Source organism: Myodes glareolus, chromosome 6 (genome assembly GCF_982192425.1).
Source record: "Myodes glareolus chromosome 6, mMyoGla1.1, whole genome shotgun sequence".
Lineage (NCBI taxonomy): Eukaryota > Metazoa > Chordata > Mammalia > Rodentia > Cricetidae > Myodes > Myodes glareolus.
This window is the reverse complement of record NC_142031.1, coordinates 1,425,959-1,441,861: the sequence shown is the minus strand read 5'-3', so window position 1 is coordinate 1,441,861 and position 15,903 is coordinate 1,425,959. Positions and strand designations below refer to the sequence as shown.

At 50.9% G+C, this 15,903-nt stretch overlaps 1 protein-coding gene across 3 annotated transcripts in view; it reads right to left on the bottom strand.

The window, feature by feature from the left end:
• The window catches only part of Prkcz (protein kinase C zeta), a 110,863-nt gene that overhangs the window by 34,992 nt on the left and 59,968 nt on the right, over positions 1 to 15,903 (bottom strand). For all 3 annotated transcript variants that reach the window (XM_085690180.2, XM_048416759.3, XM_048416749.3), the window contains one exon: positions 5,023 to 5,108. In XM_085690180.2, the coding sequence (XP_085546306.1) occupies positions 5,023 to 5,108 (86 nt within the window). The remainder of the gene's footprint in view (positions 1 to 5,022; positions 5,109 to 15,903) is intronic.

Here is a 15,903-nt window from a genome sequence, read left to right as displayed (position 1 = left end):
CAGCACAGGGCAACTGCTGACCAAGGGCAGCATGAACTTGCCAACATGGACTGGACTGAGACCTCATGTATGTTTCTCAGAGGAGCCACTAAAACTGTACCAATGGCTTTTTTTTCTTATTTTATTTTCTTCTTATTTTATATTTTTTTCCCCCGGAGACAGGGTATCTCTATGTAGCCTTCCTGACTTGAACTTGCTACGATGAACAGGCTGATCCTGCAATCACAGTGAGCCGCTAGTCCGTGTCTACAGTGCTGGGATTAAAGGTGTGCACCACCACACCCAGCAAGTGGCTCTCTATTAAAAGAAAGCTATACTTAAATCATCAACGTTCCTGAAAACGTGCCATTGAAACAATACAGCAAACCCAGAGCCCCAGGCTTCTATTCTCAGGAACTCGCAGGAAACGGATTAATGGGATAAAAACACTTTAAAGTCTGTCTCACATGCTGCCAATTTGTTCCTTGTTCTTAATTTTCAATCATGTATTTTAACTTTTCACAGATATCAACCGCTCGCTTTTGCAGTGGGCAGGGCCGCGCCTTCCATCTCGGTTTCGGCTGGCTCCTGACCAGAAGGACTAGTCTCCTACGAGGTTTTTTACGCTGCTGATTGTGAGCCCAGATGTCCAATTTACTATCTGTGGGAATCCTTTCACACTTCCTTCAAGAGGGACGATGCTTGCTTCTGCCGGCCACCTGGGGACGCTGCTGGGCTAGACCCTCTTAGGGGGCATCATTCTGGCTGTAAGGATGTGTGAGGTCCAGAATGAGGCTTCAAATTCTCAGAAAGAGAAAGCCTGCTCCTCTGGTTACTCGACCTGGGAAGGGCGGGGCTTATGGGGGGACCCAAATCCGTTTCTCTCAGGGCCTCGATTCTAAGTTCCTAGCGAAAGGGTGTGTAAACCACAGGAGAAGGTGAACCTAGCTCATGACCACTGCTCCCCCCTTTTTCGGTACATGAAATTTTACTGGAACATAGCTGCACCTATGGGCACACGTACTATCTGTGGCTCTTGAGCCAGAACGGCGGCACTGAATGCTATAGTAGAAGTGAGTGTCTTTAAAAACTGAAAATATAGACTCTGGTTTTTTACAGGAAACATTTACTAATCATTTTAGTTTCTTCAGACAAAAGATCTTAGAAGAAATCTTTGATGGTCCTACCGGTGGCATGTCCTAAACCTATTTCCCTGCCCACTTCGAGAAGCTTCTTTTCTTGAGATCCTGGCAACAGAAGGCAAAGCACATCATCGCCCCAGCCTGCCCTGTAGCACGAGGACCCAGGTGAACCGCACAGGGCCACGTGGCCATCACAGGAAGGAACCATCAATGGCAGGGGTTCACGCCCTGAGTGTGCGAGAACAGCGTGGGCTGACTGCAGGGGGTGGATCCTCTCGGACAGAAGCAGGGCAGAAACCATCCTAGAAGGCAGAGTCCATGTCTGCACCCCACCGTGGGGCACCGCAGCTCACACAGTGAGCCCTAAGCAATGGTTACGTTCAGTTCCCTTGACACTGTCTGAGAAAAATGTCTGCCTTTAAAAAAATGTTTGTAAGGGTCAAGCTGTCTGCATTTATAAGCAATTACGATCGTCAGACACCCACAGCTCTGCTCGGTCCCGGCATTTATCAAAAGCTGACTTGAAGAGGGTGGGGAGATGGCACAGAGGTTAAGAGCGCTGGTCGCTCTGGTACAACTCCAGTTCCAGAGGATCCGACTCCCCCTTCTGGCTTCTGTTGGTACTACATGCCCAGGTCGCATAGGCATACAGGAAGGCAGAACACCCGTATGCATAAAATTAAAAATAAGTATCTCAAAGAAAGAAAGGAAAAGAAAATAAGGGTAACCTGCAGAAAGTCCAAAATGGCAACCATTTGTGTTCCTTTGATCTTTTATCCCTTTAGGTTTTATTTGCAACACGTATTTTTCCCCCCTTAGGACAGGGGAGATGGCTCAGTCTGTAAAGTACTTGCCTTGCAAACACAAAGCTTGATCTCAATCACCTATGTGGGGAAAAATCCCAGCACTGCAGAGGTAGAGGCCGGCAGGGTCCTGGGATCGGTGGCTAGCTCAGCTTATGAATATTAGCCAGTGAGAGTCCCTATCCCAATAGAAAGGTAGATGGGCACCTGAGGAATGACATCTGAAGTTGCCCTCTGGTAGGAGCGTACAAACACACACCCATATACATGCAGACAGATTTTCCTATGTGGTTTCTGCATTTAGTTTGTTTAGAAACCAAGGAAATCTGAATTGTCTAATGTGGCTAAGTCTAAAAACCCCTTTGGTCCCCAGTGCCTGCTTTTTCCCTGGAGGCTGCGTCACTTCTGGTTTTTATCATTTTCTTAACCTCGCTCTCTCTGCAACTGGTGGGCAAGAGAGCTAGGACCTTCCATTTCCTTAACCAACATTCTCCACGTAAGGGGCTGGAGAGTACATCTCCCACTACGTAAACGCTAGGCCTCGGGTCCTCTCTGTCAGATGGCCCAAGATGTCACTTCTAGATCCTCCTTTTGAGTCTCACAGAGGAACGTTTTCCTTCTGAGAGCCAGAGTGAGGTTGGAGGGCAAACACGGGGCGGCACAGCTCCTAAGAGCTCACACCACATTCCTCTGGTTTGCCAATAAAGAGCATCGGCAGCTAGAGAGCTTGTGATATAAGCATGAGGATCTGAGTTTGATCCCCCCCAGCACCCACATAAGAAAGGTAGGTATAGTGCCTGACTATAATCCAAGCACCGGGAACAGAGACAGTAGGGTCCTTGGGGGTCACTGGCCAGGCGCTCTAGGTGAATTGAGTTCCAGGCTTACCAAGAGACCCTGTCTCAAGAATTAACGTGGAGGATGACAAGGGAATAACTTGACGCCAACTTGAGGCCTCCATCTAAACCTGTGTATATGTGTATGCGTATCTGTTTGCACATGGACACACACATGACCACACACACGTGTGGGAAGAGAGGCTCCTGGTGTTGCCAGAGTCCTGGCCTGTGTGCCCGGTGGATGGGCGAGCATATGAGCTTTGTCCTGGCCATCGGTCATCCATCAGTGAGGGAAACAAGCGCACTTTCAGATCCTCTCCAGTACCCTGGGAGGAGGTGGCTGCCGGGCTGCCTGAGACGCCTGCTCTGGTCCGTGATAGGTTCACAGGAGAGAGGGCACCTGGCTGTCCAGATGGCCAGTTGCTTGTTTCGCAGACAAATGCTGGGGCTGGCACCTTGGTGCCCCAAGGCCAGATGTCTCCATTTCTCCATATTCCCAGCAGACAACGTCTATCCTGGCTATCTGGTTGGCTTACATATCCCATGAACATAGCCTGCCGGGCAGCGTCATTCCAGCCCCTGCTGTCCTCTGAGCACCTGGGCTAGCTAATACTTGACATCTGGCACCCCTTTAACCTTTGTCCTGAAGACACTAGGCCTCTCCGAGGTGAGTGGCGGTCTGTGGTCTCTCTACTGTCCATGTTGGCTCCCAGAATTATGCTCATTCTCAGCAAATACAGCCCATTTTTTTGTTCCCCACTGTGCGTCCACCCAGTCGCCCAACTCTAGTTTCCCTAAGTAGCCTTCCAATCGTCAGTCACAGTAAAGAACAAGGCAGTGTGTTCAGTATGCGCCTACTACGTGGAGTACCAGGAGCATCTTAATGGGATAGCAGAGACGCAGGGCCATTGGAATCGTCCCCAGCCTGGGTCTCAGTGTACCCTGATACCATTTGGGTTCTACTGTGCCTGCTGTATCCTGGATTCCCAGCATCTTCTCCAGGCTGACTTCCCAGACACCTCCTTCCAGGAAGTCTCAAGATCTCTGGGTAGTAGCTGGCTGTCTTCCGAGGTACTGGCCCACGTCTCTCCCCAGCCCGGCGCTGTCTACAGTCCTGCCGGTTGCTTCTCAGCCTTCTGGCCAAGATCAAGTATACATATACTCCTGAGCTTTTTTTTCAGGAGCTTTTCCTCTGCCCCATTACCCTTCCAGCCTCACTAGCCACCGGGGGAGGGGGAGGGCAGCCCCAACTTCTTGAGGCATGATGGGTGCTCACACTCCCAGAATCACCCAGGATAGTGATTGGGTGCCTTGAGAAGAGACCAGAGAGGCTCATGTCAGTGGGTGTGAAAGAAGCGTCAGTGGCTGCCCTGAAGATGCAGTGGCCTCCAGGTGGCTCTCACACCATGATGAATATTGACTCGACCTGTGCTCCTTCCTCATCCCTCCCACTGGCGTTCATAGGTCACAGACCGGGAATCAAGACAGAAGGGAGCTCTTGTCTAAGCGGCAGCCGGACTGGGGCTGACCCCACAGCTCATGGTTAGGCTAAAGTGTCATTCCAGCCTAGGGACAGAGAGTGGAAAAGTACAGGGCTGGCTGGGCAGTGGCGCTTGAGTATAACGGCTCCAGGCCGTTCCTGTGTGTTCACAGGACCTATACTGCTCTAAAGTGTGCTTGCTGGCCGCAGCGGACAACATGCACTGCCCTTGGTTGTGAAAGGGAGCCACCGCAGAGTCACCCAGTCCCTGCACACTGGAGAACAAAGAACCTCTGTGACGAGGAGACCGAGGGACTGAGCCAAGTGTCACTTGGAAAGGACTGGTCACTGGAGTAACAGGAGACAAGAAGGTAGAGGCATCTGGGACGTTTGGGGTCCAAGGACACCCTTATAGCCCTCCAGAAGCACCATGTGTCCAAACAGGCAGGCAGGCAGGCCAGGTCCTCAGGGCCAGAGACAATGAGCAAAGACTATGTAATCAAGAGCAGAAAAGGATGCCCAAGACTCAGCCGCATTCTCATGCAGCCGCTGCCATTCAGTGGACTGGCTGGAGAGGAACTGTGCAGGCTCCGAGCAGCCCCCAGCACATCTCCACAGCCCTGCAACACTGGTTAGGCTGGTGGCTCAGGACTTTTTTTCCCAGGGCATGGAGTTAGCCCAGCCCTGCACAGCAGGAGAAAGGCCCCTCCCCCTTTTCTTCACTTGTACAAGCAATAAAAATGACCCCTGCAAGGGAGTCATCAGAGGAATACACTCACCCGGTTAAAGCGCTTGGCTTGGAAGAGGTGGCCGTTGGCGCGGTATAGCTTCCTCCATCTTCTGGCCCCACGGCGGTAGATGGATTCTAGAAAGGATGAAAATATTGGGTAAGGAAGTAGCATTGTGATGCAGGAGCCCGGCCCCAAGCCCAAGGTATAGATGGGGACAAGCCATTCCCGTCCGGGTTGGCTGGAGCTGTGGCTACCGTCCTGGCTGAGGGATGCCAGGACTGAAATGGCAGCTTTTCCGGGTAAAGGCTCCCTTCACCTCTCCTCACATGATTCCCATGGTCTCAAAGCTGTGGCTGCCGGAGGCGGCCGTTCAGGTGGGAGAGGCCCCGCATGGTAGCGGAGATACCCGGCATCCGGCGGGAACGGGCAGTAAGGGTATCAGTTCCTCCGTCCTGGGCCACTCAGTTCCCTGACTGCTTATTCCCTGATGGCTTTTCTTCACCCTCCTTCCCTCTGGGCAGCTTCTAAACACCAGGCCCTTTTTTCCATACAGGGAGAAGGTTCAAATGGACCATGATATTTACATATGACCATCCAAGGAGAGAAAGTGGATGGCTAGGCTGGAGGCTAAAGTCAGCCCGTCCACCAGCATCGTCTCAGCGACTCACGCAGGTCCAAGGTCCCTCTAACCCAGCAGACCTCGGGGCAGAGGGAGGTCCAGTTTCTTGAGTATTTTACTTTGTGACATGCACTATTCACACCAGAGCAGCTCTTTTTAAAAAAAAAAAAAACAAAAAACAAAAAACAAAAAACAAAAAACAAAAAAAACCCCGCCACTAAGGTTCCGACCAGAACCGTACACAGCCTGATGGTTTCCATTCCGCGACCCCCAAGTGCCACAAGGCCAGCATACGGAGACAAAACCTCCAGAAACACAAGGTACAATGGGAAGCTTTGTGCTTTTATAAAATCCTGCAGCAAGAGCGACTTTCAGGAGCCGAATGAAAGAAAGTGCTGAGAATATTCCAAAGTGGAGAGTGTAACGGAATGTTTTTAAAACAAGCAAATTACCAGCTCTAGCTGGAAACGGCTGAAATCAGGTCACAGTGACTGCAAAAATATGCTTCTCTCCCTTTAAAGGGGAGATTCAGTGAGGAGCCTGGAAGCCACGGTTCCTCTGGGAGCTCAGGAGGAATGAAGGCTCGCCCACCACACCCAAGCGTAGCTCCCTCACAGGCCCGACTCATGGCTCTGATGCTCCAGAGTGCAGCTTGAGAGGCACCTGATAAAAGCCAAGCACTGATGGGTGATGGGTGACCCCTGCAGGGTTCCAGCCCCAGAGGAGACCAGGGTAGAGGCAGTGCCGGGCTTTGTCCCCTCCCCCTTTAGTCCCCTGGGGGCATCGGGTCCAGGGAAGGGACATCCTAGCGGGAGAAGCACAAACAGCCCCGGAACTTGCTGTGCTTCTGTATGGCTCCCACCCATCTCATATCTGAAGGGAAGGGGAAGGGTACGAAGTGACCAGAGGACAGAGACGTAAACTCAGGACTTGTGGGCCGGGTCCTCTTGTCCTGTAGTTCCCGTTACAGCACTGAAAAGTGAAGGGCCATTTAATACCACCCTGGACTACAGAGAAAAACGAAAGGAAATCTAAGGCACCCGAGCAGAGGCCGAGGCTGACAAGAGCCCCTGACAGGACAAACTTAGCAGTGGGGCAGGAAGGAGGACACTGTATTAGCCCCAGGGCTGAGAGCAAAGAAGTGACAAATGACTAGGGTTGATGGCAGTGCCTTGTCACCGATAGCAGGGAAGCCCGGGCTTTACAGCTGAGGGATGGCGGAGTCCTGACTACTAGCAGGGAGGTATTCGGAGACAAGGCTGAGAAGGTGATTGATGTGAGAAGAGGGCGTGGGGGCGGGACCCCCGTTAGTGCCTCCCCAGAAGAGAGCAGGTCTAGCTCTCTGAGACATAAGGACACTCAACAATGTGCTGTCCGAGATCTGGAAGCAGACTACCATGTGCCGGCTCCTGACCCCGGGCCCCCAGATTCCCCATGGGAAGACAAGCTCCTGTAGTCTATGTCCCTGACACGGGGCGTCTCATCACGGCAGTCAGAATGAACTAAGACCCTTGCCTTCCGCCACACATACATTTGGCCTTTTAGAGAATAAAGGGGTGAATGTGAACAGCAGGATGACAAAGAGCTCACGGAAGAGGATGTGGGGGGCACTCTGAACCTGCGGGGAGAGTCTGAAGATCCTAAGGACAGGGGATGAGCACATGTGAACACGCTCACACACGTTTACAAGCGCAGGTCCGAGCAGAGATAGGGTCCCTGGGGTAAGCTGGCTACCTAGACTAGCTGGAAGTAGCAATTCATATATGATATATCAGGCTATGTGTGTGTGTGTGTGTGTGTGTGTGTGCAAAATATTATATACATCATTTACTATAAATTAGAGTGAGCTAGATGATACAAAGCCCAGCCTCTATACACATGTACACACGTGAAAGTGTGTGTACTCCCACATTCACATCTACTTCCACACATGCAAACGTATGTACGTACACACACACACACACACACACACACACACACACCACACACACCACATACATAGGAGAAACAGAGAAATCCACAAAAGGTTCGCTCTATGTTTGAGGGATCAGACAAATTAATATCACACAACCTGCCAGGGTATCAAGGAAGAAGGGCACGGGGCCATCACTCAGGCTCCTGAAGCAGGCTTAGGCTGGCACAAAAACCAGGTCTGTGAAGAGGAGCACCTGCCCCTGCGGGGCAGAAATTCCATCACTCCTTGAGAACGCTGCTTCAAGGCAGGTGCGGGAGAATGGAGAGTCAAGGCTAGCCTGGGCTACAAAAGGAGATAGACTCTTAAAAAAAAAACCCAACCAAACAAAAACGGTGATTTTCTTGGTTTTGTTTTGTTCAAAATAGGGTTTCTCTTTGTAGCCCCCTGGCTGTCCTGAAACTCGCTCTGTAGACCAGGCTGGCCATGAACTCAGAGATCCACCTGATCTTCCTCCCTGGTAACAATAATGGGGCACACTTTTAATCTCAGCACTCAGGAGGCAGAGGTAGGCAGATCTCTGTGAATTCAAGGCCAGCCTGATCTATAGTGCAAGTTCTAGGACAACCAAGGCTACAAAGAGAAAGCTGTCTCAAGAAAAAAAGAAGGAAAATAGATTTATTTATTTAGTGTGTGTATATAAATGTGTGCACGCCACGGCACACATGTAAGCTAGGGGACAACTTGAAGGAGCTGGTCCTCTTCTTTCACCACGTGGATTCTGGGGATCAGACTTGGGTCATTAGGCAGCAAGTGCCTTTTCCTGCTGAGTCATCTTGCAGGCCCCAGGTGTCATTCCCCGCCCCTTAATGTGTATGTTTATGTGCTTGAGTAGACATATGTGCACCACGTGCATGCAGGAGCCCACAGAAGCCAGAAGAAAGCATTGGATCCCCTGGAACTGGAGTTACAGATGGTTATTAGCTGCCGTGAGGGTGCAGGGAACCAAACCCAGTCCTCTGCAGGAGCAGTAAGAATGCTTAACTGTTGAGTCAACGCTAGCCTTCCACCACACTTTTTAACTTAAAGGATCTGCTATGGTTTGGGTTCGTCCCCAAAAGCTCAAGTGTTGGAATCTCCATCACCAGAGTCACAGGCTGATGGCATTTGGGGAGGCAGCTGGGGTCAGGTGAGGTAAGGTGTAAGCGGGGCACTCTATACTAGGGTATTAGTGGCTTCACAGAGGGGAAAGACACAGGTTAGCAAGCTGCTCGGTCCCCCATGTGGCCCTCACCGGAGGCTGACACAGCCTTCTGCTGACACCTCTAAAACTTCTGAAAAAAAATAAAAAATCCTGTTCCCTGCAAACTACCCCGTATCAGGCACTATGAGCTACAACGCAAAAATGAACCAAAACTTGTTGTGAATGACAACCATGCTGGCGGTCTTGGAAGCACACCCTGCACCTGCAGGCCAGTGTGCTTCAGGTCACTCGGGATTCTGTCAGGGTAAGCAGCCTCGGGGGAGCCACAAGCACTTATAATGTTGGCCCCTTAACCTCAGAAAGAAAAGCTGAAATTGTGAGAGAAAAGAAGGGAGAAATGGGGGATTGAAATGGTAGGAAAACCACTGAGAGGCCATGACTTTTTGTTGGGGGTCAACCAGAAGGCCCAAAATGACCGTGCCCTCTCCTGAGGACACGGGCCAGTGCAGGGGGGTGTGCACACAGTTCGGTCCTGCTCGGCGAGAGAGAAGCTTTGCTATTGTCGTTTTTTTTTTTTTTTTTTTTTTTGAGGAGAATGTGCTTTTAAGGAGTTGCATATGAATGATGCCAACTTGACAAAAGGAAGACCTCTAGAGTTCCTGTGTCAACTCTGTCAGAACAAACAGTGTTCTGGATGTTTCCATGAGGGTGTATAGGGATGAGGCTAACCGTTAAATCTGACCTTGAATATGGCCCTTCTTAATGGATGGGTCTCGTCTAGTCAATCAAAGCAATGAAAGGCTGCTATCCTTTAATAGATGTGGGCTCTGAGCTTGACGTGAAGCCTACCTTGATGGCGTTGGACCTCCTGGCCTCCATATTCCTGTGGGCCAAGCTCTTTCACTATATGCAGGATATCCTGTTGGGTGTCCCTAGAGCCCTGACTTACACAGGGTCCTCTTGGGCAGCTACACATCTTGGAGTTCCACAGGAAAGTAATTCACAGTTGTGGCAGTGGGTACCCCAGGTAAATCATGGGGGCACCCACACAGGTGCTGGCCCATGCCTGGGTCACTGCTGGGAGAACACTGACCAGGTGAGTAAGAAGGAATCACAGCAACAGCCAGCGAGCTGTCATGTAAAAAAATAAACACTTCAAATATTTCTTTATCATACTCTAAATTTTCTAAAAACTTATTTTATATGTGTGTGTTTTGCCTGAACACACACACACGCACGCACGCACGCACGCACACATGCATGTTTGATGCCCACGGAGACCAGAAGACTGAGTCAATTCCTCTGGAGCCACAGTTACAACAGTTGTGAGACAGATTGTGGGTCCTGGGAACTGAACTGGGTCCTCTGTAAGAGCGGTAAATGCCCTTAGTTGCTGAGCCATTTTTCTAGTTCCCGGTATACTTTAAGGGGATAGAAAGGCAATGGGATAATTCTTGTGCTGTGGTGGTTTGAATAAGAATGGCCCCCAGAGGCTCATAAACTTGGATGCTGAGTCCACAGGGAGGAAGGGCGGCACTGGGGGTGGGCCCTGGGATTTCAAAGCCCAAAGCAGTCCCAGCATCTCTCTCAGCCTGTTGCCAATGGATGAGACGGAGAACTCTCAGCTACTTCTCCAGCACCATGCCTGCCTGTGTACCACCGTGCTTTCCTCAGTGATGATGACGCACTAAGCCTCTGAACTGTAAGCCAGCCCCAAGGAAATGTTCTCTTGCATGAGTTGTGGTCATGGTGTCTCTTCGCAGCAATAGGACACTGACTAAGAACACGTGCTGCCCCCTCATCAGTGCAAACCAAGACTGGGGTCAGCATCTGGCCTTTCCAGCTGGTGCTAGTCGGGCCCCCTCACCTTCCTTCAGTGAGCAAACCTACAGAGGATATCGTGTTTCGTGAGACTTTTTGCCTGGGCTCTGTCACACACACACCCTTTTGCATGTCACCTTGGTCACAATCGGTGAAGCAAAAAGGACGTCCACACTGTTCAGATTTTCTTAATTTCTCCAATGGCCTCTTTCCGCCCAGAACCCCACCTAAAACTTACAGTATACAGTATAGTCCCCTGTTTCCTTGGGCTCCTTGGGGCTGGGACTATATTTCCTAGTAGTAACTGCCTATGGTTTCTTAGGGTAACAACTAGGGTTGTGACAACCTTGGTTTCTGAATCCACAACTGAGCCTTTCTGGAAATCCTAGCTCCCACAAGGACTACAGCTGCTAAAACTAAAACTTTCAAACTGTACAGATTCACTAAAAGATTCCCTAAGAGCAATGCAGCCCTGGACAAAGCCACACAGAGTCCCCTAAGGTTTTCGAGGCCTGTGGGCTGGGACCCTGGAGGCCCTGGGGGAATCCAGCTGCCTCTGCCACATGCAGCTCAGTTACACTTTCACAACCTGGTTTTGTCTGAGAAATGAAAACTCTACTCCTGACCTAAGAGAGGGTCACCATTATGCGTACAGGATATGAGTGAGTCACGCTCACTGAAGAGGGAGGGATGCTCTGGCGAAGGGGAACAAGTATGGATCGGACTCAAGGGTAAGCCCAGGCTGTAAGGAAGCCTTGGAGGGTAGAGATAGTCAGTGGGGCTGTGTGATACTCCCTGCACACTGTAGGAGCTCTCCTTGGTAGTCTACCACTTCTGTCACGAATTCAGGTGTCAAAACTGAGCTCTGGCCTGGTGAGAGTTGGTGGTGTCACATGCCCACTGGGGACTCAGCTGCCAACCTCCCTGGTGGCTGGCACACAGTGAACAGCAAGTCCCGGAGAGTGTGTGGGCTGCCTTCCTGACAACCTCGGGGAGCTCTCTGCTTGTCTTTGAAATTCTATAATTAGGCTGGTCACAGGAATCTTAACAAGCTCTGTTTCCATGGTAATCTAGCATCTTGAGCACTGACAAGGTGGAGGAAAAAAAACCCCACTTTTTAAAAAGCTAAACTCTGATCGACTGACTGTGGACAAACCCGCCTCTTCCAGGCTTGGGGATGAGCAGGTGGGCTGGACTCCGGCAGCAGATCAGAGTGAAGCTGGAGGGCTCCTCGTGTGCGGGATGTGGAAGGTACAGTGTAATGAGCACAGGTCACACAGTGCCAAAGGGGGACCCCATGTTGCCAAGGACGGAACATGTGCTAGCAATTAAGCCTCATAGAGAGCATTGGGTCTGTTGGCATCCCCAGGCCAGCGGCCAGCGAAGGTAAGAAGCCAGTCAGAATCTGTTTGTCTTTCTCCATCATACACATATGCAAATCAACTTATCCCAGGACTTCAGATGTCCAACTAGAGAGTTGACTGTTCCATGGCAAAGAAGCGTGGAGGAGCCAGACTGCTTCATTTCAACCTTAAGGTTGCAGGTATCCATGCCTACTGTGTAGTACAGGTAACAAAAACCCAGAGATAGATATTGGGGTTCAACCCGGAAACCAGACAGAAAGGCAGTCAGGCCAGTAGAGAAGTCTTACTGGGCGACCACAAAACAAGCGGACTAAGCCTCTCTCTCCTCCCATTTTATATTCCCTCTAGTGCTGGGTTTAAGGGCGCGTGACTCCCTAATACTGGGATTAAAGGTGTAGGCCACCACCACCTGGATTAGTTTCTACATTAATATTGTGTAGCCCAGGGTGGTATTGAACTCACAAAGATCCATCTGATTCTGTCACTCAAATCCTGGGGTTAAAGGTGTATGTCACCACTGCCTGACCTCTAGTGGCTTTAGCTTTGCCTCTGGTCTTCAGGGAAGCTTTATTTAAAATACAAATAATATACCACTACAAAATTTGTCTCTTTGTCTTCAGAGTACCTGATGCCTCACATGGACCCCTACACTACTGCACTTCAGGATCTCCCAGAGGGCTGTGAGAATAAGGGTCTTCATTCCTTCTACACTGCCAAGTAGGCACCATCCCAGCGGCTGCGGGTAGCACGGGCGATGGGTGGAATGGCCCTTCAAAGGTGGGAAAGCTGGGTAGGTAGCACATCTGAGTGTGTAGTCACGTCCTCCCGCTAGGGACTTTCCCATCCCAGGCCTGCAACTCAAATTTCCTGTTTCTAACCACCGATCTATTTCCCAGCTGAAAGGATGACTTATACATGCCACGCTTTGAAAGGTAAATGAAGAGTAACGTTGAAGTCACAAAAACAGGCCTGGACAGAGGTATGGGAACTGATGCCGGGGGAAGTTACGGTTGCGTGGGAGACGAGGCTGTGAACAGCAGGCACAACCGTGGCTCCCACGCGGGCTTTCCACACTTTCAGCGGCTCCATTGCACGCTGTCTAGGGAGTGTCCCTGCGCAACCACAGCGCACCAGAGACACAGCCAAACAGTTGGCCCACACAGGGAGCTGCCCTGGTCCCCTCGTCAGTGTGCAGCCTTGGTGCATTAGAGACAGGTGAAAACCACACACGCTGCTGCCCCACAGACGATGAGGACCAACACTCAAGAACATGGGGTTGCAGGTCCCCCAGGGTGACGCACGAGCCTCAGCGGAGACTAGCCCAGCCACACACACTGGAAAGAGACCCAGACAGTGTGTGTGTGGGGGGGGGGGGGGATAAGCTGTAGTACCAGGCATGGTGGCTCACACCTGTGACCCCAACTCTTCGTTGGCTAAGACAGGAGAACTGCCATGTGCCCAAGGTCAGCCTGGCCTACATAGCAAGATCCCATCTAAAACAAAACGAAAAAACAAAAAAGCAAATCAAATCAGACAGAGAGAGGGTAACAGAAACAAGGGGATGGACACACATGGAATACACTCTGCACATGTATGAAAATGTTATAATAAAGCTCATTACTATGTATAACTGGTATGTGCTAATGAAAACACTTAAAAAGCTTTTAAAAAACCTCAAACAAACAAACAAAAAACTGAACCAGGGTTGGTGGATTTCTGTCAGAGTCAGCCCTCTGGCCTCAACTTTCTTTTCGGAGCAGAACCCAGGGACAAGAGCCCTTCCTGAGAGTGTACGGTTACTACGGTTACTATGGATTCCATGGTTCTGGGGGTCCTGCCCACTCCAGCCTTGACATTGCTCACTAGTCAAGAGAAGGGCATTCTAGTGACCTCAGAGGTCAGCACACGTCCCAAAGAGAAGGACAGCAAGTCAGGTTGGCTGATTAGGAATGGTGGGCCACCCTGTGGTGGTGAGCCACCCTGTGGTCACTGCTCTTTGCCCACAGGCATGACAACCGGTTTGCGACTTCTGCACCTACCCGCCATGGCACCCAAACTGCATCAATACCCTCCGTATTAAAGACACATCATTGAGCAGCCCGTCTCACAGGGAAAAGGACATGTGACTTGGAGTTTGTTTCTTAGCCTGCAAAAGGACCCGTGACCTCTGACAGTAACCAGGCAGCGAGGTCCCTGTACCCTGTGAGTTCTACCTACAGAAAGATACCAGATGCCCTTCCCAGCAGCCAGACATTGCAGACAGGCCATCGTAGCAAGGACTAGGGGAAGCTGTGCTGCCGTCTGGGGCGGCGGTGAAATGAATCCCCCGACAGCTACCCCGTGGCACTGAGGGAAGGCAAGAGAAAGGCTTACACTGCTGTGAGACAGTGGGCGGCTCCTTCCGGAGGGAAAATGATCCACATGGATCGTGGTGCTGTGGCTGGATCTTGGGGGCCCCCTGCTGGACAGTCATGTCCTGACAGGGTTTCTCAAGGTGCCTTGCTAAACCTTGCTGGAAAGAAAGGAATGGGATCAGAAAGCAGGCAGCCAGAGTACAGTTGTGAGAAAACTGAGCTTTGGAGAAACTGTGTGGGGAGCTGAAGCGAACAGTGCCCCACACAGGCCCAGGGGATGCAGGAGGTGTGGGAAGAGCGGCTGCCTCTGGATCCCAGGAACCCTGGTACTTCTGTGTAGAAGTATTCTCTGTGATCAGTGTTCCCGAGAGGTCTAGAGAAAGCTCAGCACAACACCACCGTCACACTTTACAGCATGGTTGATACAAAGGTACTAACGCACAGTGACACAGATTAGAACGGCAGGCTGGGAGGCTGCTGACCAGGATTTTCATAGGATTTTATTTTTTTCAACGAAAAAACATCAACTTTCAGGTAGTTCAATTACCATCAATTCATGCTGAGTAGCTCTTGTTTACATAGAGAACAAACACACACAACAAGCACATTGCTGACCACCTCCCCCATGGCCATCAGACTGGATTCAACCCTGAGATCTGAGGCCACGAGCTCAGGAGCTAGACTCTGTGGAAAATAGTAAAGTCGGCAGTGGGCAGCACACAGAGGGCAGAGAGGCACGTAAACACACCGCGGCTATGCTGAAGTGCTGTTTTGAGTGACAGCTCAACACACACGTGAACGTGACACACTGAAGACACACGAGAACCATGGCGGGGAACCATGGAACTTCTGCCAGTCTAACCCTCCAATCACGGATGATGGGGGAAAGATGGAAAAATCAAAGCCGCACCTAAGGAAGGGACCTTGGCAGGCACACTGGGCCTTCAATCAAGGATGATTTCTGATTCTTTGGGGCCTACATGGAAAGCAAGGGCTGGGGCTCAGTTCTCAGAGGTTTGACTGGGGACAAAAACTAGGGCTCAGCTGCTTAGACAAACCAGACAGACCTAGAGCGCTGTCTCTGACAGGTGAGTGCTATGGCAAAGGCCGCAGGTTGGCACTTCTGTCCACAGAGGATACTCCTCAGATAGTTCCAGGGGCTGAAGGCTTTACTGAGTTCAGGGGAGGCCTCTCACTGACTCACAAACAACCGCCTTCTTATGTCCCTCATGGTAGGGAGTGAGGGGAGAGCTAGGTCTCTCAAGGTCTCTTTTTGTAGGGACATGATCTCCTTGTGGACCTGCCGGCAAGACCCACATCACCTCCACAGGCCTCATCTCTGAGCACCTCCACAATGAAGTACAGTTTCAAAATATGAATGAGGGGGCCACAAACTTTCCTTAACATTCCACCCCCAAGACTCCCAAAACGCATGTCCTCAAAGGCAGAACATGTCCACTCCGTCCTGCCTGTCCCCCGTGTTAAGGTTGCTGAAAACGGAAGGGCACGGGAGCTGGAGGAAAGAGAGAGCAAAGGAAAAAGTAGTGCTGTCTGTAGGGCATTTCCAGGATGAAAGACATGGTGTAGGTCCCTCCACTGTGACAGGACCCTGTCCTAGTGAACCCACCAGAAGCTGAAAGGTGTTCAGCACCCCT